General features: G+C 32.0%; 1 protein-coding gene across 1 annotated transcript in view; it reads left to right on the forward strand.

Moving 5' to 3' along the window:
• LOC110096137 overlaps positions 1-21,796 on the forward strand; it is a 35,060-nt gene extending 13,264 nt beyond the window's left edge. Inside the window, exons 2-4 of the mRNA XM_020821913.2 lie at positions 20,141-20,220; positions 21,343-21,437; positions 21,700-21,796. Of these exons, the coding sequence (XP_020677572.2) occupies positions 20,141-20,220; positions 21,343-21,437; positions 21,700-21,796 (272 nt within the window). The remainder of the gene's footprint in view (positions 1-20,140; positions 20,221-21,342; positions 21,438-21,699) is intronic.
• The last annotated feature ends 5,009 nt before the right edge of the window (positions 21,797-26,805 follow it).

Here is a 26,805-nt window from a genome sequence, read left to right on the forward strand (position 1 = left end):
TTTCATCATGCCATTGTAGTCTTTGCCAGTGAAGAAAGTATACACCTTTTTGCTATCACAAAGAAAAATAAAAAGCTATTTCAGGACTTTCCACTTAACTTGCACACAATTCTTATTAAAGGTACCACTTGCTTATAATGCTTGTGCTTCTTGGGAAATTCAAAGAGGTAGGGCTAAGAGGCTTGAGAATGGGAAGGACGATCTTAAGTTTCTTTCTAGGAAAATAAATGTTAGGAAAAATCACAATTTCATTATAGAATGATTTCTAGGGACATTTATTGATCTTACTAGTATTGTCAAGGCAGCTATTCATTACTATAAGGGTTTTTTTTATTTTCAAGAATGATGGTGATGTGACTCCTCTAGTTTGTGGGAAGGTTCCAAAACACCTCATTTTTGCTATAACTGTCCCAGTTATAGAAAGAGGAAACTAAAACTATGATTTTCTCTTTCTCTAGATCAATTTCTTATGGTCTGGATTGTTATACCTTTAATTTTATACTTCTTATTAGGAGGTGGTTGGGAGTCATATTTGCAAAATTGTGAGATAATTCTTCCTCAAAAGTTTCTTATTTAAAAAACAAATCTAATGGGATTTTTCTTATACAAAAAAAAAAATACAAATAATTTTTAAATTATAGTCCCATTTCCCCATGAAACAGCTCTAAAAATATTTTTTCAAAGAAGGCAAGCTTAAACTCATTCATGCCTTATATCCTTCATCCTAGTCAAGCATGTTTCATTGAGAAAAAAACCACACAATGTTAACTTGGCTAAGAAAATTCTTGATGACATCAAAAAACACAAAAACATGGCTTCTTTTATGCCAAACCTGACATCTTTAAATTTTTTGATATTGTCTCTAGAGAATTTGTTCTTATCATAATGCAGCAAAATGGTTTCCCACCAATGTTCATTAGTTGGAGTAAAGCTTGTATTGAGAATGTGTATTATTCAATAAGTATCAATTGGATTTCAGAAGGATTCTTCCCTTCTTCTTTTGGATTAAGTAAAAGTTTTCCTCCATACGTTGTATTGGAATGAAAGATCTTTCTAATCTCTTTGACAGGGAAATTAATTCTCACAACATCTCTACTACACATATTGGCTTTCATATTGCCTACCTCATGTATTTTGACGACCTTCTTGTCTCTGAAAAGGCTAGTAACTAAAACTTGCAAGCTTTAATAGACATACTTAATCACTTTAGTCATCTTTCTGGGTTAGAAAAAACACTTCTACAAGTTCTATTATTTACTTGAACAACACTAACAATCAAATACCTCTCAACCAAGTGTTAAATATCCGAAGTGCTAATAAAAATTTACCTTTTTTGGTATACCCATGTCCATTAAAAGACTTCTCATTCAATATTTCTCTCCCCTCATGGATAAAGCCTTCACTCTTCTTGATGGATGGAATGCAAAGTCTCTCTCTTTTTATATGAGATTATAGTATCTTAAATTCATTATCTACAACAGTGGATCAGAGGTGCTCTATTACCTAAAAATTGTCATAAATTGTTAAACAAAGTTGGCTCTAGATTCTTGGACTATGGTGACATTTCACTTCAAATTCAGCTAGTTTCTTTGTCCAATATTATAAACTAAGAGAAGGTGGAGATCTTAGCCTTCCTGCTTTTGCTGCCCTTATTTTTGCTGATAAGTGCTCTCTACTTTGGAGATGTTGGGATGGTCAAAGTCTTCTTTCTTGTTGGTGGAATGCGAAGCACTCTATGGTTAAAGGCTCTAAATTTTGGGAAGTTTTAAAATTCTTGCAGGATCCATTAAACCGTATATTATGTTTCTTGATAAAGATGAATGAAAGTATTCTTTTATTTGGGACTTCTTGTGTGAAGGGAGAAGTTTATTTGAAATCTTATATTGGTCCATCCTGTTATTTGGTTTCAATAGTCTTACTCTCTTCTCTTTCATTTTGAATGGTTCAGGATGCAATCCAGGGATCCTTTCTATTATGATTTTTTATACTATACCTATGGTGCAGTTTAGTAATAACAAGGAAGCTGATACATATTATGGTGTGGGTCTCTGAATCCCAACTTGAATTGCTTCATGTAAGCTTACTATGCTAATAATGTTATAGTCTCTTGGTGGAAATTTACATGCCATAAAAGATGTTCTCTTAGGATGTGGTATGTGGGAGTGCTCTTTTTGCTCTTTGAGCCCATATAATATTTAACATTTTTTTAATGTGATTTCACTTATGCTATCCTTTGCAATATTCTTCTAATTTCTTTCTCTTTTCTCCAAAGATTAAGATGCTCTAGATTTTTCAATTTGTTAAAGATATGCAACATGATTCTCTATCTTCAAAACTCTGATCTCTTTTGTCTAAATGCTGATTATATACTTCATTAAGAGGGAAAGAAATGAACAAATATTTTGGCAAAACATCAATTGCATATCCACTGTTACAAATAATATCAAAAGGGCCACTAATGTGAAAACAAGATGTTGGGAGCTTCATTTTTGCAATTTTTGCCATGTTGGGAAATGATGATTGGGAATTGTCCTTTTCACCATAGCCGAAGCCTGTGGATGGCCTTTTTGGCAACCAGGGCTCTAGGTTTTGACACTCAAAATGATTAAGCATTGGACAGTTTTGTCCCGCTTGAGCCTATAGTTGGTGTTCTTCTCTTATTATTTATGTAACTTTTCATCTTTTTGGGGTTATGCCTTGCTTGTTTTTGCAATAGCTCCAATTCTTACTTTCATTATATACTGAGTTTTATTTTTTTTTCTCTTGTAAAATTTCTTCATATTAAATGAATAGTCTTTGCCCATAATTTATGCCTAAAAAAATTAACTTATTTTCTTCATACCTTCTTCATATACCAGCACATGAAACTAAAAGAGGAGAGGCTGGCTTTTCATTTTTTTTTAATTTGGTTTAACAAGAATGTTCAGGAAGCTGAAAATAGCTTTGTTGGGATCTTTCAACATATGCTTTTCGTTAGGAATTACATTGGTAATGAATGATTAACATATTTCAAAATATGCAGCACCCTGTCACCTCCACAAAGGTATACTCTTGTATTTTAACTAAATTTTGTTGCCTGAATATCCTTTTGATATGAGAAAATGTTTTTTTACATTTGACATATGATCAGAATTTATTCACTTTTGGAATTTTCATGTATTAATTTTATTAATTTGAAATTTATACGTACTAAAATACATCTAAATTAAAAAAATTTCAATTTTAAATTTTCTTGTAATTTGGTAAATTTTCTTTACCAATATAGATTCATAAATTGATCTCCACTTTAATTTGAAGTTTACATGAATCAAGGGGTTAATACTCCTAAGCATTTTACTTGAATGCATAGCAATCAACATAGTTGTGAGCACATAAAAATCATTTTAAATTATTAGTATGTTGACTTTATAAATTTAAGAATAATGTGTGCTAAATGGATAGCATCAATTTTGTTATACATTGTTTGCTTGCATGATTTTTTTCATGTATCTACTATTGCATTGATATGCATATGAATTTTGAAATTTAGCCACATTAAATGCTAGTACAGATTTCTTTGTGTTACATGTGAGGGACATTCAGTATATATCACATTGGTGGTATTGACACTTTCTGACTTCAAGTGAGATTCCTCTCTCAACTATATGAGTACAAGTATATATGTATCTAGCCAGTCATAGCCCCAACTACAAAGTGTTTCTTATGCTCCATAAATTTTCTTTTTAATAAATAAATGAGGTAAAATACAGTAGATAAGATTACTTCTACTTTTACATCATTGCATAGGTTCATAGGATAGAAGACTTAGACACCTAAAATACAATTCACCTTACACTGCTTCTCCAAAAAACCAGAGATCAAGGAGATCAATCCACTCCGGAGAATAGTTGTCATCTCTGTATTCTAGCTCTGATGCCAATGGACTAGCATCTTATCCTACAGTCAAAGCATAAGTCTACCTGAAGCAGAAAATAAGTTGTTTTGTTATTTGAGATGACCTTCCTTGGCTTATTTCTCATCACACAATCTTATAATTAAAGACCAGAAAGTTCATGCATGGAAAGAGGTCCTTGTATACTAGATGGGGTCAATATTGCTTAAAATTCTATTTCTTGATATATTTTTTACTCTTGGAATAAGAACATGAGCTGCTAGATGACATGTGCATTTGCTAAAGTTTTAATGTAATCAAATGGAGTGCTGGTGGCTGTATGCTGCCTTAATGTTACAGTTTAAAGATATCTATATTTTTTTAATTCTCCTTTGTTTCCTTTTAAAAATTAGGTATTGTATTGTATATGTTGTCCAAATTTGGTCGGCTGCTATAAAAAGAGTCTAGACTGAAGTAATTGTAAATGATGATTAAACACTCATTTCATATTAATAAAAATTCAAATTAATAAATTATTATTGCAAAAAATATCTTCCAAATGATGCCTATCACACCTTGTCATCTAATATCAAACTTCTTGTTCATTGGCTTTTGATTCTATGGTTCCAGCAGTGCTGCGAGCTTATTTTGTTTAATGATTTAATAAGGAAAGTTATGATTGCTAAACAAATTTTTGGGGACAAATGATTTCTTGATAGGTCTAACAGAAACCTTAAGGAGGTGGAGAAACAGTGATGAACTGTTTTAGGTTATATAAGTTTATCAAGCTATATTTAAATGTACATAAATTTATAGCGGTGTCTTGAACAAAGCAATATATGTCCCTATAAAAGATGTAAATCAAATGTGTTTTTTTTTTTATATGATAATAAATTTTGTGACATCTTCTAATGACCTATTATATATTTAATTTGAAGTTGATTATTTCCCAACATAGTAAAGATGGAGAATATTTCTGATAACATATAGATCTTGATCACTTGGATGATTAGCTCACTTCTGATAACATATAGAGATTGTAACATATAAAGTCTTGATGTTATTATTATTGCTATTATAGACATTAATATGAAATTTTCATAAAAATAAAATAAAATTTATAACTCTATATTTTACTCAACTTTATCACATTAAATCAGATAAATTCTAATAGAAGAACATTGAACAATTGATAAAATTTTTTATAGTAGATATATTTTAAGCACCAAAGTACAAATGACCAAAGATTGTTGATGTTCTAATGTTAAAGTTCTTTTATAACCATACTTGAAGTAGATGGAGGCAACTAGCTATATGATACATTTATGCCAGATCTAGAAGACTAACTCATATGGCTACCAATAAGGATCATCCGCTTCAGTTGGGTCGCTACCTCCTCTAACTAAGTAGACTAGGGGCACAATAGCTCAAGATGATGGAAATAATGAGATCTTTATCAGACTCATAATCATTCCCTTATCACTCAATTTAAGTCTATGGTGATAAATTTCAAAACCCTAACCATCCTAAAACTTCAGTTTCCAAAACTTGAAGTTTTGCTCTATATGCTAGGTACCTACTGCTTATATAATAGCTAGCCTTAATTAAAAGTTCTTTCTTGATATCGAGGAAGGTAATTAATTATAATGGCTTTGCACCTATGAGAAAATATACCTCATATCATAATATCCTCCCAAAATGAGAACGAAATCTCTAGGTACTATCTTATTAAAATATAGCATGCCTTCTAAAACTTTATCATGGAAGATCAATCTTGTTAAAACTTTTTCTATTGATAAAATGGAGTAAGAAGAGGTTAGGGCATGAATTTTTAGAGTCAATAATAATATTTTAAAACTACCACACACAATATCAACAATGCTTTCACAATCTAAATACATGTTACATACAAATTAACAATCACTTAAAGTATTTTTATTCCCACTTATAATCATAATACAACAAAAAGATCAATATTCCTTATATGATGGTCTCTAGCTTTTCATTTTCGAGAACAAAAAAAAAAAAACAAAGAAATTAACATTTTCAAACCACTATCCAACCCTCAAAAGATAATGCTTGCCTTTATATAAACCATTACAAGTATCTCGACAATCATGCAACCATGCATTTAGTTATGAGAAAATAATTAGGGAAAAGCATATCCAGATCTATGAACATTGACAAGCTTTGAATTCAAGCATGATTTAATGCTAATTTACTAATATAAGAAGCAAGTTTCATATTAAAAAATAATGAAAGTGGCTTGATTCTACTACATCATCAAAGTCATGAAAAAATACATTATTAGATGATAAGCTCTTTCCAATCTAAATCATGTTAGGAAAATCGCGACAATAAAAAGCATAGGATATTATCTTTAATCGTAAATCTAATAATCCTTTCTTAACAAGTAACTACTCAAAAATCATGTAGTTTTATGTACTCTTTTATAATGTCAATCTAAAATCTTAATGATCATGATCAAGTTCATTCACTGCTCCCAAGCTGTAAGAAAAAAAAGCAAGTGTAAATAAATTTACATTTAAATTAATAATAAAAGAAATTGATAGACTTGCATAAATTATTTAACATGAACAAACTTTAGTTGATTTAAGATAAGTTTATTTAGACAACATGACCAATTTTATAATACTATAATTATACACATGTATGATATTTATAAAAAAAAATTTTCTAGTTCAACATTAATATTGAATAGAAAAAAATATATATATATCAACACTGTTTCAGGGTGGCTATAGCATAGTTTATGTAACATATGCAATTATAATATAATACAACAATTTTTAAAGCTTTGAATTTGAAGTGGTTAAAAATGCTAAGATTAATTTGATCTTACCAACAATTCTAGAAACCACTGCAAGCTAAATGCTATCATATTTTCATTTTATTAGCAGTAACATTTAACAGATATCATAACCTTAAATATATGCACTTGTGCCAGATATAAGATTTAATGAGTCTTCGCAGTCCATTATACTCTTATTTTGTATATTTAATATATTTATACTCATGATCAATGCTTAATATTATTGTGTCAATTATTGCCCATATTTGTCATTTGATTTATAAGCAAGATTCCAAATGTCTTTTTTTGTTATCTAATTTAGTACAGAATGTTGGCCATTAAAAAGAAGCATAATATTAAGTTAAGCTTTGCAGAGATGATGATGCTTATATGGATGAATAACTTTACTTTTGTAGACAAGATATGAAATGAGCATATACGTGAAAAGGTTGGAGTAGCTCCAATTGAAAAAAAAAGATTAGAGAGAGTCACCTTAGATGGCTTGGTCACATAAAATGATGACCTTCCGATGACCTGATTTGGAGAGTAGATATATATTAGATTTGGCTTATGTTGAGAAAGGGAGAGGTAGACCTAAAATGACTTGGTTAGAAATTATTAGAATGACATTTTTTACGATATTTAAATGAGAATTTAACTCTTAACAAAACACAATAGAGGTAATAATTCCTTTAGCAGACCCCACTTACTGGATAAATGCTTGATGTTGTTGTTGTATTCTAAGTGTATTTCTTAGATGAAGTTATTACAATTGTATATCTACCCCATTGTAAGATTTGTGCCTGCCTAAAAAAAGAGGGATACTAGGGAGGAATATAAAAATGGGATATTACAGGGAAAAATACCATTCCCACATATGTATAACATTTTTTTTCATTATATATAGGCCTACAATTCATCAAAGGATTTATGAATTAATAAAACTTTTATCATTTACATAATAATGTACAACTATACAAGATATACATTGTAAGTTTCTTCCCTTGTAAAGTTCAAAATACTAGTCAAGCTTAAAACTAATCAAACAATTTTCTAAGTTTATCTCACCTTAGAGAAGCTAATCTTTTTCATCAACCAAATTGCTTAATCCCGCTTGATTGCTTAGATTTTCTTAAGCTTTTTAACTTAAGTGAGCTTCAGCCCAACCTAACATACCCTAAAAAAGATGCTACTTTAAATGCAATTCGAAGACCAAAAAAGATCCAAAAAGAAAGAGGGAGGAGGAAAGAAATCAAATAAGAAAATATAAAAGGCCTTACCAGATAGGAGCTAACCTTAGAGATAAGCTAATTCTTATCTTATTTATTCCTTCTTGTTTTTTTACTTCTTAATTGAATGATTTTCTAATAGCACATCAATTTTATTTCCATGCCAACTCTCTCACTAAAATATTGGCCTAATCAATAAAAAAGAAGATAATTAGTACCAAAGCATGTGTTATAGGCTTTTAGGTTGCTAGAATTAAATCAGAATTAAAAATTTTAAAAAGATTTGATGTAGCACTAGGTATGATTTAAATGAATGAATTAAGAGCTTCCATGTTTTGGAATAAGAGGAATAATAATTAAAACATTAGCTACTAAATGATATTAGAAAACAAAAAGAGAGGTGACTCCGTTCAGGCCAAATCACAAACTAAAAGCTAAGATCCCAAAACATTTAGAATTTTAACATATACAGATTAAGTTGATTTCCAATATCATCCCCAAGTTAAAATTGAGATTAGAAAGCATAGAAAATCAAATTCATATCCTATGTTTACTAATTATAGGTAGATAGCTTTTCATGACTCCTTATGCTTGAATCGCAACCTACAAGAAAAGAAGATTAGGAGAAATTTGAAAAGGAAAAAAAGTTCACCCTCGTCATGGGACGGTGTTGAGTCGCCATTGAATGGTGGAAGGTTGCTCTTAAATGGCTTCGGGCAAGGTAAAGATGATAGGATCCAAGTATTCCTCGATGGAAATATTTATTTCTGTGTTGACATCAAAGAAAGGCTGTCAGAGGATGTCGATGAGACCTTGTTCACTGTAGATAAAATCAGAGTTACGATCAGGATCAGCCATGCATCAATATCGTATGTTCGAAGTGTTGTAGATAACGTCCTTTGTTCTCCTTAAGGATTTCCCTTGAGAGAAAGAATTTTCTCTCAAGAATTCTAGAATTGAAGAAGGGTGAGCTGTGGCCGGCCAAAGGTAAGAGCTTGGAAAAGTAATTTGTTTAGATTTTAAGAGGAAGGATGTCGGGAAATTTGGGAATATTTTGCCCTATTAAATAAGGACAAGGGGTGAGAGGGAGGGGCGGGTAAGAGGGAGGGTGGGGTTTTGAATTCTTCCCAAAGAGAGAGGTTGGCAATTTGGAAAGAAATCAAATGGGGTAATAAAGGGTTGTTGGTGGCATAGAAAGAGAGAGAGAGAGAGAGAGAGAGAGAGAGAGGGGCCGACAGTTTCAATTGGGGAAAGGCAAACAAGGGTTGCTTGTTTTGGAATTGGGAATTTGGAAAGATTTAATTAAAAATAATTAAATTTAAATTCAAATAGGATTTAATTTTAGAAACTTTCCTAAAATAGAATTTATATTTTAGGAAAGAAATTCAAATTCAAATTCAAATAGATTTGAATTGTGAATTAATTGGGTTACCCAACACATAGGCTGGTAGGAAGGATTTAATTACAAACATTAATGGGGAAATTCAAGAAGGGGAGGCGGTTACGGTTAGGTAGAAGCTAGTTTTGTGAGATGAAAACAGCCACAAACCCTAACTCTTCCATGGTTGGTGGGCGATCTGCTTCCCTCTCCAATGGATTTCTCTCCGAAACCTCTCAAGCACTCACAAGAACTCAGTTTACAGAAATTTGATTATAATCCTTTCATTTATTCATTAAACTCAAAAGAAATGTAAGAGGGTTATATATAGCCTCATACAATGAACGAGAAAAATAAAAGATGACTTAGCCCTTAGGGGTTACACATGACAAACCCTTAAGTAAGGAGTGAAAAGGAAAATACAACTAAAATAACATAAGATATATATAATAATATATATATATATATATATATATATAATATATATATATATATATATAGTATATATATATATATATATGAGGACTCAAAAATAGATCGGCGTGACCATGGTCATAGATCGACAACCACGCCTCTTAAATACTTTCCATGATTTGATGTCCCCATCATTCTCCTAGGGTGGGAAAAAGCTCGAATCCATCGAGTAAGTGTCTCGGGTGCTTTCATGGATCTCCAATGATTCAGGGTCAATATATTGTAGCTCTGTGTGATCTAACCATATGGCTTTTGACTGAGGTTTGCCTCTCCACCTAATAAAATATCTCCTACGTCCATCTTATCTTGTGTAAATGATATCATCACTAAGAATCGTGTCAACCTTTTCTTCCATAGGTATTTTGGGAATATTTGGAAGAGGAGGTAGGTTTGGGTTCTCACAAGGTGGGGTCACACAAGGCTGCTGTAGAAGTGGATTTGGTGGGTTAAAATCAGGACCTTCATATGATACTAGAGCTTCTATGTTAAAGGAGAGATTGATATTGAATTCTGCAAGCATATCTACTACATAAGCATTATAATTGATTTTCTTAATTATTTTGAATGGCCCTACCCTCTTTACGTGTAACTTCTTAATCATTCCTTGTGGGAACCGTTTTAGATGAATCCTCACCTTCACAAAGTCAACAACATCAAAAGTTTTAAATTTTCATTTAAGATCAGCTAAAAGTTTATCATCATTATTGCTCTTTTCAATTTGGCGTGCAATCTCTTAATAAAGTTCATGCATATGGTATGCAAATGAGTATACAGACTCATAAATCATATACCTAGAATACATGGGTATGAGATCTAGCGGTTGTCTAGGTTTGAACGCATAAATAATTTTAGAGGAACTTAGGTCAGTGGTATGGTTCACAGAATTATTATAGGCAAACTCAACTATGAGGAGTACAGAATTCCAATACTTAATATGCTCACTTACCAGGGATCATAAAAAATTTTCTATGCTCCTTTTGACTACCTCTATTTGACCATCAGTTTGTGGATGAAAGGCTATGGATAATTGCAATTTAGTGTCAATTTTCATCCAAAGGGTTTTCCAAAAATACTTGGTGAACTTGACATCCCTTTCTAATACAATAGTTTTGGGTAAACCATGTAATCAGATGACCTCATGGAGTAAAGTTTAGCAACGTGGGAGGCATCGAATGTCTTGGAGGAGGGTAAGAAATGGGCCAGCGAGGTCTCTAGTGTGGAGTTCCTAAATAATAAATTCCCTAAGGGAGGTGCTAGGGATGCAAAGCATCTGGGATTTAAAAAGATAACCATCATCAAAAAGAAAATTGCCATGAGGTGTATTCTATAAGTGCCCTGGAGAGAATAAGTCTCCTTAACGTTAAGGCATTCTAAATAGTTCCTTATGATTTGATCAAATCCCATGACTTCAGCACTCATCTCAGTGGTAGTCATCATACGATGACTGAGAGCCTCAACAGTTTTATTTTTAACTCCCGTCTTGTGTCTAAGATTATATGTGTACTCCTGATGGAATTCAACACATCAACCCTGATGTGCGTTCAACTTTTTTTGGGAGTTGATATATCGTAGAGCGTCATGATCTATGAAAATAATGAACTCTTGTGAGAGCAAGTAGTGTCGCTAATAAGGAAGAGATTGATTCACTACAAAGAACTCCTTATCATATGTGAAATAATACTGTCGAATGTTATTTAGCTTTTGACTGAAATAAGCTATAGGGTGACTTTCTTGGGATAGAACTCCTCAAATTTTGACCCTCGAAGCATCACAAGTCACTTCGAAAACTTTAGAGAAATCAGGAAGTCTCATCACTGGGATTTACACCATTCTCTTTTTTAATCTCATCAAAGGCTTTAGTGGCAACCGAGGTCAAGTGGAAATCACCTTTCTTAAGACACTCGATGATTGGAGATACAATGGTGTTAAAGTTTCAAATAAATATCCTATAGAAGGTGGCTAGTCCAAGGAAGCTATGAATTTTTTGGATGTTCTGAGGAACTAACCATTCTACAATGGCCCTCACCTTCTCAGGGTCTTTAGAGACCCCTTAGACTGAAATAATAAAGCCCAGAAATATAACATGATCTATAAAGAAGGTATATTTCTTGGGGTTGGCATAAAGTTCTTTCTTTTTAAAGACCTTATAAACTTACTTTAAGTAGTTCAAGTGCTGACTCTCTGACTTACTATAAATAAGAATATCGTCAAAGTAGATGACGAAAAACATTCCCTTAAAAGGGTGTAGTAATTGAGTTATTATACTCATGAAAGTACTCAAGGCATTACTCAACCCAAAAGGTATGTCTTACCACTCATAGAGATCGTCCTTGGTCTTAAAGGAAGTTTTCCACTCATCACCAGGTCAGATCAGGATCTGGTGGTATCCACACTTAAGATTTATCTTGGAAAATAGAGTGGCACCAGGTCATCATATCAAGCATATCATCTAAACTCAGGATAGGGAAATGATATTTGATGATGATCTTATTGATAGCATGATTATTAACACACATTCACCAGGATTCATCCTTCTTAGGAGTAAGAAAAGCTGGCACAGTACAAAGACTAAGGCTTTCTTTGATAAATCCTCATTGTAGTAAATTATCCACCTACTTCTAGAGTGAAGCATGTTTCATGGGGTTCATGCGATAATGCGTCAGGTTAGGAAGAGAGGCTCCAGGGTCAAAATCTATGGCATGTTGAATGTATATAAGGGGGCATAACAGATTCAAAAGATCATCAGGGAAGACATCAACAAACTGACCAAGAATATTTTGGACTTTTAGAGGGATTGCCTTGATAGACTCAGTGGAAGTCTCACAACTGACTAAGGTGTATAGGGGTCTCTCTCTCTCTCTTTCTCTCTCTCTCTCTCTCTCTCTCTCTCACTCACTCACTCACTCACATCACTCTCTCTTTCTCATCTCTCTCTCTACTCTCCTCTCAAAACTAATGTATATTGAGGATGACATTTTTTTTAAGGTGGGAAGATTATAATAGCTCAAATATTTGAAATAAATTTATTTTAGAAACATAAGAAAATTTTAAGTTGAGTGCTAGGCATTGATTCGGTAAGTGTTGCAACGTTAGGACATGAACATTATATATACTGTCTCACCCTATTGACTCCCTCACTTGGTTGCTTGGCCATACTAGGATGCATATAGATTCAAATTCTCTCAAGTTTAAATTTTTTTGCAATTTGATCATTTTTCATTACCAATATAGATTAGCGTACATGAATTAAGGTGTTAATATTCCTAATCATTATACTTGAATGCATAAAAATCAACATGGTTGTGAGCACGCAAAGATCATTTTAAATGATTAGTGTTCATAGATTTTATAAATTTTGGAATAATGCATGCTAAATGGATAACATCATTTTTTGCAGACATTGTTTGCTTGCATGATTGTTTTCATGCATCAAGTATTGCATTGATATGCATATGAATTGACATTTCACCACCTTAAATTATATATATTATATATTGTTTTAATTATACATATTACTTGACTACTACATGGCTTGTGATGAATATAAGATGCTTAGTTGGACTATTTCAATGAATGTTAGTAGTTTCACATAATCCAATGTCTCTTTTTTTGTCCCATGTTTGCAAATATTTTATTTTATCCTATTATCACTTTCATTTACACATGGGTAATTAGAAATTCAAAATGTTATCAAACATACATTGTTTTCTTTTTCTAAAAGTTAATGTTTAACCTAACATTGTCCAATCCTTTTACAATTCAAAATCTTCAATACTAATCCTAGAAGGAAAATCAAATATGAGAATTATTGGGCATCTTATAAAGCTTCATATGGGACAGTGAGGAAGGAATGGTGTAAAAATTATCAAGGTAGCTTTTCTCAAGTTCTCAACAAAAAATTTAAAAGGTCTCTAAACTCATTGTTCTATTGGAGCAAGGCAAAACACAAGGAGCTTAATAAATTGAAAGATGATCTCGTCAATAAAATCACAGATCTTCAATGTAAAGAGGCTTCCTTAGGGAGTCTATCAGAGCAAGAACACTAGAATCTCAAAGCTAAAGTGATGGAACTAAATGCTACCATGGCAAGACTCAATATGTGGAGGAAGCAAAGGGCAAAAGTGAAATGGTTAAGTGAAGGGGATGGAAATTCTAAGTTCTTTCATTCTTATGCTAGTGCTAGAAGGAATTCTAACAAGATAATTAAAGTCAAAGATGAAGATGGATTGTTGGTGGAAGATCAATGCCAAATGGAGGGAGTCTTTCTCCGGGTTTTTTCAAAAGAAGTGGGAAGCTAGAAGGAGAAATCTGGAAGGGTGGCCAACAAAAACAAATACCTTGAACTCTTGGGACAGAAACTTGTTTGAAGCTGAATTATCCATGAATGAAGTAGAATCAGTAATTCAGCAGCTGGGAGGAAATACTTCACCGGGTAATGATGGGATTTCTCATAATTTAATAAAAGTTTATTGGGAAATTATTAAAGAATATTTTTGGAAAGATGTTAGCTTCTTTTTTAGCCATGGAGAGCTTGATAAGGAATGGAAAGAAACGCTTATAGTTCTTATCCCCAAGGTTTCTAATCCCATTCATCCTTCTAATTATAGACCGATAAGTCTATGCAACACGGTTTATAATGTGGCGGCAAGGATACTTCTGAATAGACTAAATTTGGTCATTCCTAAACTCATTTCTATGGAGCAAGAAGCATTCATTAAGGGGAGATCTTTATCCGATCATATTTTGGTGGCACAAGAAGTTTTTCATAAGCTACGGCTCTCTAAAACTTCTAAAGGTCTTTCCTCTTTCAAAGTAGACATGGAGCAAGCTTATGATTCCATATCTTGGTCTTCTCTAAAGAAAGTGTTGGAGTACTTTAACTTTCCTCCTAAAACTTCTAAACTAATCATGGAGTGTGTAGAAGATCCCAAATTCTATACTATCATCAATGGCAATTGTTCAAGTTGGATCCAAGCTAGAAGCAGATTTCGGCAAGGATGTCCATTATCTCCCATCCTTTTTGTTCTATGCTCTCAACTTCTCTCAAATGCATTTCATCAAAGCTCATGTGGTATCAAGGTAAATTCGGAAGGTCCTAGAATTTCCCATTTATTATGTGCTGACGATGTGATCTTGTTTTCCAAAGCTAATAGGCAAGAGGTGTTGGAAGTGAAGAAAATCCTTCACAATTTTTATGAATGGACTGAGTAGAGAATAAATTATGAGAACTCCATGAGTATGTTCAGGAAACATGTGAAGAGAAGAAATAAGAGAAGTGTTTCAAGAATTATGGACTTTAAACATGTGAAAGAATTCAATAATCTCAATTTGAGGATGGCTTTGAGAAGCCTTAGAAGAGATGATTTCCAATTCAACATTGACAATGCCTTAAGGAAGCTTAATCAATGGGGGAGCAAAAGCTTATCACTACTCAGTTAAAGTATATTGGTAAATTCAGTTTTACTAGCTCTTCCAACCTATTATGCAACTCATTCTTTAATGCCCAAAAAGCTGCTAGTAGAATTTGACATATTATGTAAAAATTTCATTTGGAATAAAAATAATGGCTCAATGCACTACAAGAAAATAGGTAATTAGCGACCAACAAAATTGGTCGCTAAAAATGTTAATTTGGACGCTAAAGCAAATAGCGACCAAAAATATTTGGGTCGCTGATTTGTCACAGTAGCCTCGTCGCTGAGGCTTTTAGCGACCAAAAAATTTTTTAGGTTGCTAAATTAGCGACCACTAATTAGTATTGGTCGCTAAAATTAGACTTATTAGCGACCATTTTTTTTAGACGCTAATCATATTTATTTGGATGCTATTTAATAATTTTAATAATTAATTTTATTTATTACATTTTCCCTTTAGCAACCAAAATAAAAATTGGTCGCAAAATGATCAACTAATAAATCACATACCCCTATAATTTCATAAAGCTTTGAAATATATTTTTAGATATAAAAGTTATGACATTTAGTAAAAAAAATATTATCCAATTATTATACCTTGGCTATAACAATTAAGATCAATCCATTACTCCTTTATATTGCAACTAGTTAGAAAATTTTCATAATAGAGAAATAACACATTTTTTTAACTTGAGGTAACAATAATAAAAAGCATATATCACTAGTAAAAAAATAAGTTTTCTGCTGTATTTGCATTCGCTACAAAGGCTTTAGCAAAGGTTTCATGAATGCAGCTTCAGGAAGGCTACAACAATGCTTTTAGGAAGTGTTATAATCAATGCTAAAGGATAACACAAATTAAAAAATATATATAATGCAAAAAACTATTACATCAAAAATAATTTTCTTTACATTTTTCATTCTTCCATTCAACAAAAGAACAAATTTAAAAGAAACAATAAAAACTAGTAGTAAGCCCGCTGTTCAAGTGAATATAGTTAATCTAATATATTTTTACACAAAATTGACTTGAATTCAAGCTAAAAATAAAACAATATTTTTCTTCAAGACCTCCTGTAGCAACTCTTCCTCTAGCTGATGAAATATCAAGACTTGCGGCGCTTAGATACTTCAAAATTAAAAATTGCCCCAATCTGATCCTCTCGGAAGGCATCAAGAAGTGCAGACAACTAATAATTGCCATCTCATACTCAACAATCTCAATATAAGTGAACCATCGGTGTTGCTAATGGAGATGGAGGATAGCTAATGGAGATTCGGTGGATGCTTTTGAAGATACATGGATTCTGGTCAAATGTATAAACATATGGCCTGCATTTGTTATCCCGTTTGAAGGCAGCACGGTTCGTGTAAAAGAGTTCATTCAGGATGCTCAATGGAATGATCAAGAGCTGAGTAAATAATTTGGTAGGGACCTTATTAATTTGATCAATCATGATGACTACATGGAACTGACAAATCAAAAGTTTGGAAAGACAATCCCAGGCCTAATCAGCAAATCTGCTACTTATGAGATGGTGAACGATTTAAACTGGAATTGGATCATAAAGGCGAAATTGAATGCACGGGTGGAGGTATTATGGTGGAGAATGAATAGAAATGCTATTCCCTCACTCCAATTTCAATGCTATAGAAGACTAATCCAGAATTCTAACTGTCCAAGAGGATGTGAAGCAATAGAAGATGTGGAGCACATAATTTGCAACTGCAGAAAATTGAGGGAGATAATCCAGCATTTAAACAATTGGGGATTCAACATTCCTATGTTTTAGAGAAAGGAGCATATTAATTGGAATGAATCCAATATTGTGAAGAAAGGAATGATGATAAATTTGTATTGTAACACACTGTTTCTAGCTTGGAAAAGTAGAAACAAATTCATCCATGATGGGGTTGAAGACAATTCCAGTTTTTTAGCTTCAAATGCTATTTGTCAAACATCAAATTCTCATAACTTTATTCAATACAACTTGGGCTTTTTGGATGTTAATCAGTCGTTACGACTGTCTAAAGCTTGGCATCCTCCTCCACTTAATTGGCTAAAGGTTAATGTAGATGCTTCACTACTTTCTTCGTACAAAGCAGGAATTGGTGTTGTCTTCCGAGATAGCAATGGAAGGTTCCTTTTTGATTATGGAAAATCTCTTTTTTATTGGGACATAGCTCAATTGGAATTGCTTGCTATTCAATCTCTAAAGGATGAGATAAAGGATTGGATGTTCAAATACAAGGGCATTATCATAGAAGGAGACAATTCAAACATCATCTCTTACTTTAAAAAAGCTTGAAAAACAGGGAAGTTCAAGGATGAGGGTATGGAATTTCTTTCAAACTTTAACTTCATCATTTTTAATTGTATTAGTAGATATTGGAATATGTTAGCAAATTTATGTGCTAACTATGCACTATTTAGTAGCTTTGATTGGGTGGATTGTTCTGAGAATAAGGTTCCTCCTTCTTTTTTCAATATGTTGAAGGAGGAATCTAGCCTATAGTTGCTTCTTTTTTTTAAGTAATTCATAAGCTTTGGCTTTCTTTAAAAAAAAAAAAAACTACTTGTTGGGTGTTTCTAACGAGAAAGATTCATGATGGTAATAATGGAGACATATATTATGATATTATCATTAATACAATGTATGAACTTATGCCTTATCCAGGTAAACTATATATAATAATAATTTCATCAATTAATAAATTATTAATTAATAATAAATTACTTTGTATATAATTTATAATTTTTTAAAAATTTAATTTATATCTTAATGAATAATATTAATATGTTATTTTAATCTAAAAATATATAAATATTTAAAATTAGAATAAACCAATTTTTTATCTATCCTACTTTTAATTGATGGAGGAGCTTTTTAATTATAGAAGTGATATATGAAGCCATTTATTCCCTTAATCTTTTACATTCTGCCATTGTTGCCTTTGTCACAGAAGAAAGTATACACCCTTTTGCTGTCACAAAGAAAAATAAAAACCTGTTCTAGGACTTTCCTCTTGATTGGCACACAATTCTTTTTAAAGGTACTAATTGCTTATAATGCTTGTGCTTCCTGGGAAATTCAAAGAGGTAGGGCCAAGTGGCTTGAGAATGGGAAGGAAGATCTTAAGTTTCTTTCTAGGAAAATCATTATATGGAAAAAATCACAATTGCATTACAGAATGATTTCTAGGGATATTTATTGATCTTACTAGTATTGTCGAGGCAACTATTCATCACTATAAGGGTGTTTTAATTTTCAAGAATGATGGTGATGTCACCCCTCTAATATATGACAAGGTTCCAAAACACCTAATTTTTGCTTTAATTGCCCTAGTTACAGAATGAGGAAACTAAAACTATGATTTACTCTTTCTCTAGATTGGTTTATTGTGGTCTGGATGGTTATACCTTTAATTTTATGCTTCTTAATAGGAGGTGGTTGGGAGTCATATTTGCAAAACTGTCAAATAATTCTTCCTCAAAAGTTACTTGCTTAAAAAGCATAGCCAGTGAGATTTTTCTTATACCAAAAAACTAAAATGCAAATAATTTTTCAAACTATAGGCCCATTTCACCATGCAACACCTCTAAAATTATTTCAAAAGTAGGCAAGCTTAAACTCTTGACAAAAGAACCACACAATGTTAAATTGACTAAGAAAATTCTTGATGACTTCAAAAACCCAAGAAAAATGGTTTCTTTTATGCCAAACCTGATATCTTTAAAGTTTTTTATATTGTATCTAGAGAATTTGTTCTTATTATAATGCAGCAAAATGGGTTCCCACCAATGTTCATTAGTTGGTTTAAAGATTGTATTGAGAATGTCTATTATTCAATATGTATCAATTGGAATCATAATGCTTCTTCTCTTCTTCATTTGGATTAAGTCAATGTTTTCCTCCATACATTATATTGGAATGAAAGATCTTTCTAATCTCTTTGATAGGTAAATTAATTCTCACAACATCTCTACTGCTCATATTGGCTTTCATATTGCCTACCTCATGTATTTTGACAACCTTCTTGTCTTTGGAAAGGCTAGTAACTAAAACTTACAAGCTTTAAAAGACATACTTAATCACTTTAAACATCTTTCTGGGTTAGATAGAATACTTCTAAGAGTTCCATAATTTTATTGAACAACACTGCCAATCAAATACATCTCAACCAAGTGTTAAATATCACAAGACCTAATATAAAAATTACTTACTTTGGGATACCCATGTCCATTAAAAGACTCCTCATTCAATATTTTTCTCCCCTTATGGACAAAGCCTTCACTCTTCTTGATGGATGGAAAGCAAAGTGTCTCTCTTTTGCTTGGAGATTATAGTATCTTAAGTTTATTATCTGAAATAGTGGATCAGAGATTCTATATTACCTAAAAGTTGTCATAAATTGTTAAACAAAGTTTGATCTAGATTCATGTACTATGGTGACATTTCACTATCAAATGCTGCTAGTTTATTGGTGCAATATTATAAACCTAGAGAACGTGGAAGTCTTAGTCTTCCTACTTTTGCTGCATATGTTTTGCTGATAAGTGCTCTCTGCTTTGAAGACGTTTGGATGGTCAAAGTCTCCTTTCTTGTTAGTGGATGCAAAACACTATGGTTAATGGCTCTAAAAATTGGACCGTTTTAAAATTCTTGCAGGATCCATTAAACCTTATATTAAGTACATTATTAAAGATGAGGGAAAGTTTTCTTTTATTTTGGATTTGTTGTGTGAAGGTAAAAGTTTATTTGAAATCTTATCTGGGTCCATCCTGTTATTTTATTTCAATAGTCTTACTCCCTTCTCTTTCATTATTAATGGTTTGGGGTGCAATCTTGGGATCCTCTCTATTGTGATTTTTTATACTATACCTATGATGCAGTTTAGCAATAACTTTGAAGCTGATACATTTCTGTTAATTCCTTAATTGTTGATTTGTTAATATTAAAGGTCATATCAAGAATGTTCTCCCCTCTCTTATTCTTTGGTTTTTACGGTTTGAAAGGAATAATTCTTGCTTAATGGTGCAGGTATGGATCATAATAGAATTATTCAAAATGTTAAAGATAAGATTAGGGATATTTTCTTGGTTAAAGTACTCTCGGTTAAGAATATCAAAATTCATCTTATTAATGTAGTTGCCTTTGGGATTAATCTTGTTGTGTAGGTTTGTCTGATGCCTCCCAAGAGAGTTTCTTGGCTGAAACCTCCTACCAAATTCTTTAAGGTTAATGTGGAGACTATTGATGGCTTGTGGCAGAATCATTAGAGATTCTAATGGTAACTACATTGTGAATTTTAGTGGCCCTTGTTTTAATTGTGATGTTAATATTACTATCTCGGTTCCTATCAATTATGGTTTAAAGTTATTCTTTTCTATTGATTACATTAATCTTATTATGGAGGTTTCTACTTCCTTCTGCTATGAATCTATTATTTTTAGGAATGACAAGATGTGCAATCCTGAGCTTTTTTACATGACAAGGGATGTTATGAATTGGTTGAACATGCTTAATGTGAATTTTTCTATTATTAATGGTGAGGGGAATGCTTGTGCTAAGGCCATTACAGGTGGGGCAGAGGGTTGGTTTCCATTACCGATATCAATTATTTTAATCTCTCGCAGCATGTTAGGGGTCTCTTCAACTTAGATAAAATTGGGGTTCCTTATCTTATTCCCTAAGGTGGATGCTTGTTGGTTGTGGTCTTGTTTTTTTCTTTTTAGTTACCCTTGGTTGGTTGGGCCCTCTGTTTATTATTGTGGTTTTTTTATTTGCCTCGCCTTCTTTCATTTTTGTACTGTGGTTTGGGTGTGATTGATTTCCGTAAATTTTTTTTAGCATTGTGGTGGTAGTTAACCAAGAATTGTAGTCTGCTTCCTTTCGTTTCTTTTGGAATCCACTATTTTTGTGTTTTATTTGTTGTTATGTGCAGTTTTCTGAGTTTTATTGTTGAGCTGTTCTGGCAGTCCACAGTTTTCACCTTTGGGATGTTCTTCATGTTGTTTTATTATTATTGGTTTATTTTTGGGGATAATGGTCATTCGTTTCCTACTATGAGTTTACTTATAATTTCTTGGTTGTTATGGTAGCATTTTACGAGTTTTACCTTTAATGTTGTTCAGTTTGCTATTGTATTGTTATTGGTGCAAGCTATGGGAGCATGTGGTTTTTGCTTTTGTTACTGCTATGTCCTTGGAGTGTGATGTTGTTCCTCAGCATTTTGTTGGTATTCTGGAGGGTTTTTGGTTTTGTTTTACTAGGGGTTCTCTCTTTGCTCTTGGTAAGTTGTGTATTGGGGTTAGTCCTAAGCATAATGCTATGAGACATATCTTGGTCTTTCTCGTTCTCTTTTGGTGGCTTAGGAAACATTATTTTATTGGGTTGGTTTGTCAGTTTCTTGATGGTTATTGGGCTCTACATTGGTGGTATATCCTTACTATTTTATATTCCTACTATTTTTTCTATTATTTACCTATTATCTCATGGTGCAGGTTGTGTTTAATGCAGGTTTTTTGGTGGTTGGCCTTCTCAGGAGGATTTTGGAGCTGGTTTTTGTCTTTTTGACCTGTATGGTTTTTTAGGTGCTCATTCTTGTGCAACATAGAATGTACCTAGGTCTGTTTGTATTTTTTTGTAGTAAGGATTTCTATCTTGTAGGTTTTTTTTTTCTTACTTTTAATTTTGTAGCTCTTAGGAATAGTAGTGTGCTTGAGTTCTCTTTTAAGAATTTTGTAATTATTTTTTTGATATTAACGAGTAAGCCCCGTAGTAGGTTTCCCTAAGAAAATAGAAGCATATACATATTGTGGTGTGGGTCTCTAAATCCCAACTTGAATTGCTTCATATATGCTTACTATGCTAATAATGTTACGGTCTCTTGGTGGAAATTTACATGGCACAAAAGATGTTCTTTTAGGATGTGGTAGGTGGAATTGCTCTTTTTGCACTTTTAGCTCGGATAGCACATAACAATTTTTTTTAATGTGATTTCACTTGTGCTATCATATGCAATATCCTTCTTGTTGCTTCCTCTTTTCTCCAAAGACCAAGTATGCTCCAGATTTTTTAATTTGTTGAAGATATGCAACATGCTTCTCTATCTTCAAAACTCATATCTCTTTTATCAAAATGCTGATTATTTACTTCATTCAGAGGGAAAGAAATAAATGAATATTTTTGGCATAACATCAATTGCATATCCACAGTTATAAATAACATCAAAAGGCCACTAATGGAAAAATAAGATTTTGGGAGCTTTATTTTTGCGATTTTTTCCACATTGGGAAATGATGATTGGTGTTTGTCCTTTCCACCATAGCTGGAGCCCTAGGATGGCCTTTTTGGCAACAAGGGCTCTTAGTTTTGACAATTAAAATGATTAGTCATTAGATAGTTTTGGCCCTCTTGAGTCTATAGTTCATGTTCTTATCTTATTATTTATTTAACTTTTCATCCTTTTGAGGTTGTGCCTTGCTCTTTTTTTTTTTAGCTCAAGTGCTTACTTTCATTATATACTGAGTTGTATTTTTGTTTCTCTTATAACTATTCTTCATAGAAAATGAATACGCTTTGCCCATAATTTAGCCCTAAAAAAAATTAGCTTATTTTCTCCATATATTCTTCATATACCTGCACATGGAAGTAAAAGAGAAGAGGCTGGCTTTTCAATTTTTTTTTTTTAATTTAGTTTAACAACAATGTTCAGGATGCTGAAAATAGCTTGGTTGGGAGCTTTCAACATATGCATTTCATCAGGAATTACATTGGTAAAGAATAATGAACATATTTCAAAATATGCAGTATCCTGCCACCTTTACAATGGTATACTCTTATATTTAAATAGAATTTAGTTTCTTGAATATCCTTTTAATATGAGGAAATATTATAGAAAATACTCTTACATTTGACATATGATCAGAATTAATTTATTTTAGGAATTTTTATGTATTTATTTTGTTAAATTGTAATTTATACCTACTAAAATAAATAGATATTCAAAAATTTTCATTATGAAATTTGCTTGTAATTTGATAAATTTTCATTACCAATCCAGATTCATAAATTGATCGCCTTTAATTTGAAGTTTATATGAATCAAGGTGTTAATACTCCTAATAATTATACTTGAACGCATAACAATCAACATAGTTTTGAGCACATAAAGATCATTTTGATGATTAGTTTGTTGATTTTATAAATTTAAAAACAATGCATGCTAAATGGATGAGTTGCCACTTGAGCCTGGGTCAGATTGGCTCTTTCTCGAGATTAAATCATTAACATACATAGTTTTTTATTGTATTTATTATTTATTTTGATGCTAGATGCTGGATGAGTTGTAATTTGAGGCTGATAATGTGGAGAAGGGTTTTTCACTGGGTTAGGATTTAACCGGCTTGCCCAAAGTCTAGGATCTACCATGTTCATTCTACTTAGCATCAAATGATTTCAGTTCATTACGCTGCTTCTCAAAAAAACTAGAGACCAAGGAGATCAACCCACTCCTGAGAATAGTTGTCATCTCTGTATCCTAGCTCTGACGCCAAATGACTAGGTCTAATCCTTCAGTCGAAGCATAAGGTTACCTGAAGCAGAAAATAAGTTGTTTTGTTTTTTGAGATGACCTTCCATGGCTGATTTCTCATCACACAATCTTATAATTGAAGTCCTGAATGTTCATTCATGTCAAGAGGACCTTGTATACTAGATGGGATCTATATTGCCTAAAATTCTATTTCTTGATATATTTTTTACACATGGAACAAGAACAAGAGCTGCTAGATGACATGTGCATTTGCTAAAGTTTTAATGTAATCAAATGGAGTGTTGGTGGCTGTATGCTTCCTTAATGTTACAGTTTAAAGATATCTATATTTTTTTTTAATCTCCTTTTTTTTCTTTGATAAATTATGTATTGTATTGTATATGTAGTCCAAATTTGGTCGGCTGCTATAAAAAATGAGTTTGGAATCAAGTAATTGTAAATGATGATTAAACAAGCATTTCATATTATTTAAAATTCAAATTAATTAATTATTACTGCAAAAAATATCTTCCAATTGATGCCTATAACCCCTTGTCATCTAATCTTCTTGTACACTTGTTTTTTATTTTATGGTTCCAGTAGTTGTGTGAGCTTCGTCATGGTCTCAATACAAATCACACGGAAGTATTATTTATTTTAATGATTTAATAAGGAAAGTTATGATTGCTAAATATTTTTATGGGGACAAATGAGTTCTTAATAGTTCTAACAGGAACCTTAAGGAGGGTGGATACACTGTGATGAACTATTTCAGGTTATATAAGTTTACAATGTTATATTCAAATGTACATAAATTTATAGTGGTTTCATGAACAAAGCAATATATATCTCTGTAAAAGATTTAGATAAAATGTGTTTTTTGTTTTGATAATAAAAAATTTTGTGGCATCATCTAATGACCTGTTATATATTTAATTTGAAGTTGATTATTTTTCAATATAGTAAAGATGGTGAATGGTCCCGATAACATATATACATTGATCACTTGGATGATTAGCTCACTTTTGATAACATATAAAGATTGATAACATATAAAGGCTTGATGTTATGGTAGTTGTTGTTGTAGACATTAATACAAAACTTTCATAAAAGTAAAATAAAATTTATAACTCTATAATTTACTCAACTTTATTACATTAAATCAAACTAATTCCAATAGAAGAGCATTGAACAATTGATAATATTTTTTATAGTAGATATAACTTAAACACCAAAGTTCAAATGACCAAAGATTGTCGATCTTCTAATGTTGAAGTTCTTTTATAACCAAACTTGAAGTAGATAGAGGAAACTATCTATATGATACATTTGCGCCTGATCTAGATGATTGTCTCATAAATCTCCTCGCTCAGTGGCCCTAACATTAAAACTTTGAGAGTATATATTATGAGAGATACATAATGTCCTCTTCAAAAAGCATCCCACATAAATGAATCTCAAAATTGTGATGGAAACACCCAATAAAAAGTAGTTAGTTGTCTATGTAGTAGGAACTAATCTTAATCATTGACAATTAATCATCGACTTACAAAATAAAGTTGCCTACGAAACCCCAATAATGATCATATTGAAATTGAATCTTAATTGGAGAGAACCCATAATTTAAATTAATCCACAAAATTCTAATAAAGTTCAAATATTTGAAAAGTGATTTTAGCATTACCTAGATAATGGATGTGTCCACCAATTTTTCAAAGAAATATCTCCAAATTTAAAAATATAATCATTTAAGTAATTAATCATAGAATATGCTTGATAGGACACAAAACTTTTGTCACGTAAGGTTGACTTAAATGCGTCACCTTACGATAAACACCCACATCAAGTCTATAAGGATCCATTGGATGAAATAACCTATGATTTCCAATAAGGATCATTCGGTTAAGTTGGGTCGCTATCTCCTCTAACTAAGTAGACTAGGGGCATGATAGCCTAAGATGATGGAACTAATGAGATCTTGATCAGACTCATCATCATTCCCTTATCACCCAATTTAAGTGTACGGTTATAAATTTCAGAACTCTAACCATCCTAAAACTTCAGCTTACAAAACCTAAAGTTTTGCTCTATATGCTAGGTACCTAGTGCCTATATAATAACTAGCCTTTGTTGAAAGTTCTCTCTCGATATCGAGGAACATAATTAACTATAAAGACTTTGCACCTATGAGAAACTATACCTCAGATCATAATATCCTCCAGAAATGAGAACGAAATCACTATGTAGTGTCTTATATAAAATACAATATGCCTTTTAAAAATTTATCATGTAAGATCAATCTCGTTAAAAATTTTTCTATCAATAAAATGGAGTACAGAGAGGTTGGAGCACAAATTTTCAAAGCCCACAACAATATCTAAAACTACCATACACTATATCTAGAATGCTTTGCCAATTTAAATACACGCAACATACAAATTAACAATCATTTAAAGTATTTTTTATTCCCACTTATAATCATAATACAATAAAAAGATCAATATTCCTTATATTATTGTCTCCAACTTTTCATTTTTGAGAAAAAAAAGAAGCAAATAGTTTCAAACCACAATCCAACCCTCTAAAGATAATGCTTACCTTTATATAAACCATTGAAAGTATCTCGACAATCATGCAACCAAGCATTTAGTTGTGAGGAAATAGTTGGGGAAAAGCATAGCCATATCCATGAACATTAACAAGCTTTGAATTCAATCATGATTTAAATCTAATTCACTAATTTAAGTAGCAAGTTTCATATTGAAAAACAATGAAAGTGGCATACTTCTACTACATCATCAAAGTCATGAAAAAATACTTCATTAGATGATAAGCCCATTCCCATCAATTCTAGAGGCACAATCATGTGAAGAAAATCATGATGATAAAAAGCATATGAAATTATCTCTAATCTTAAATCTAATAATGTTTTCTTGATAAGGAACTTCTAAAAATCATGTACTTTGATGTACTCCTTTATAATACCAATCTAAAATCTTAATGATCATGACCAAGTTGATTCTTTGCTCCCAAGCTATAAGAAAGTGTAAATAAATTTACATTTAAATTAATAATACAAGAAATTCATAG

Source organism: Dendrobium catenatum, unplaced genomic scaffold, assembly GCF_001605985.2.
Source record: "Dendrobium catenatum unplaced genomic scaffold, ASM160598v2 original_scaffold_267013, whole genome shotgun sequence".
Taxonomy (NCBI): Eukaryota; Viridiplantae; Streptophyta; class Magnoliopsida; order Asparagales; family Orchidaceae; genus Dendrobium; species Dendrobium catenatum.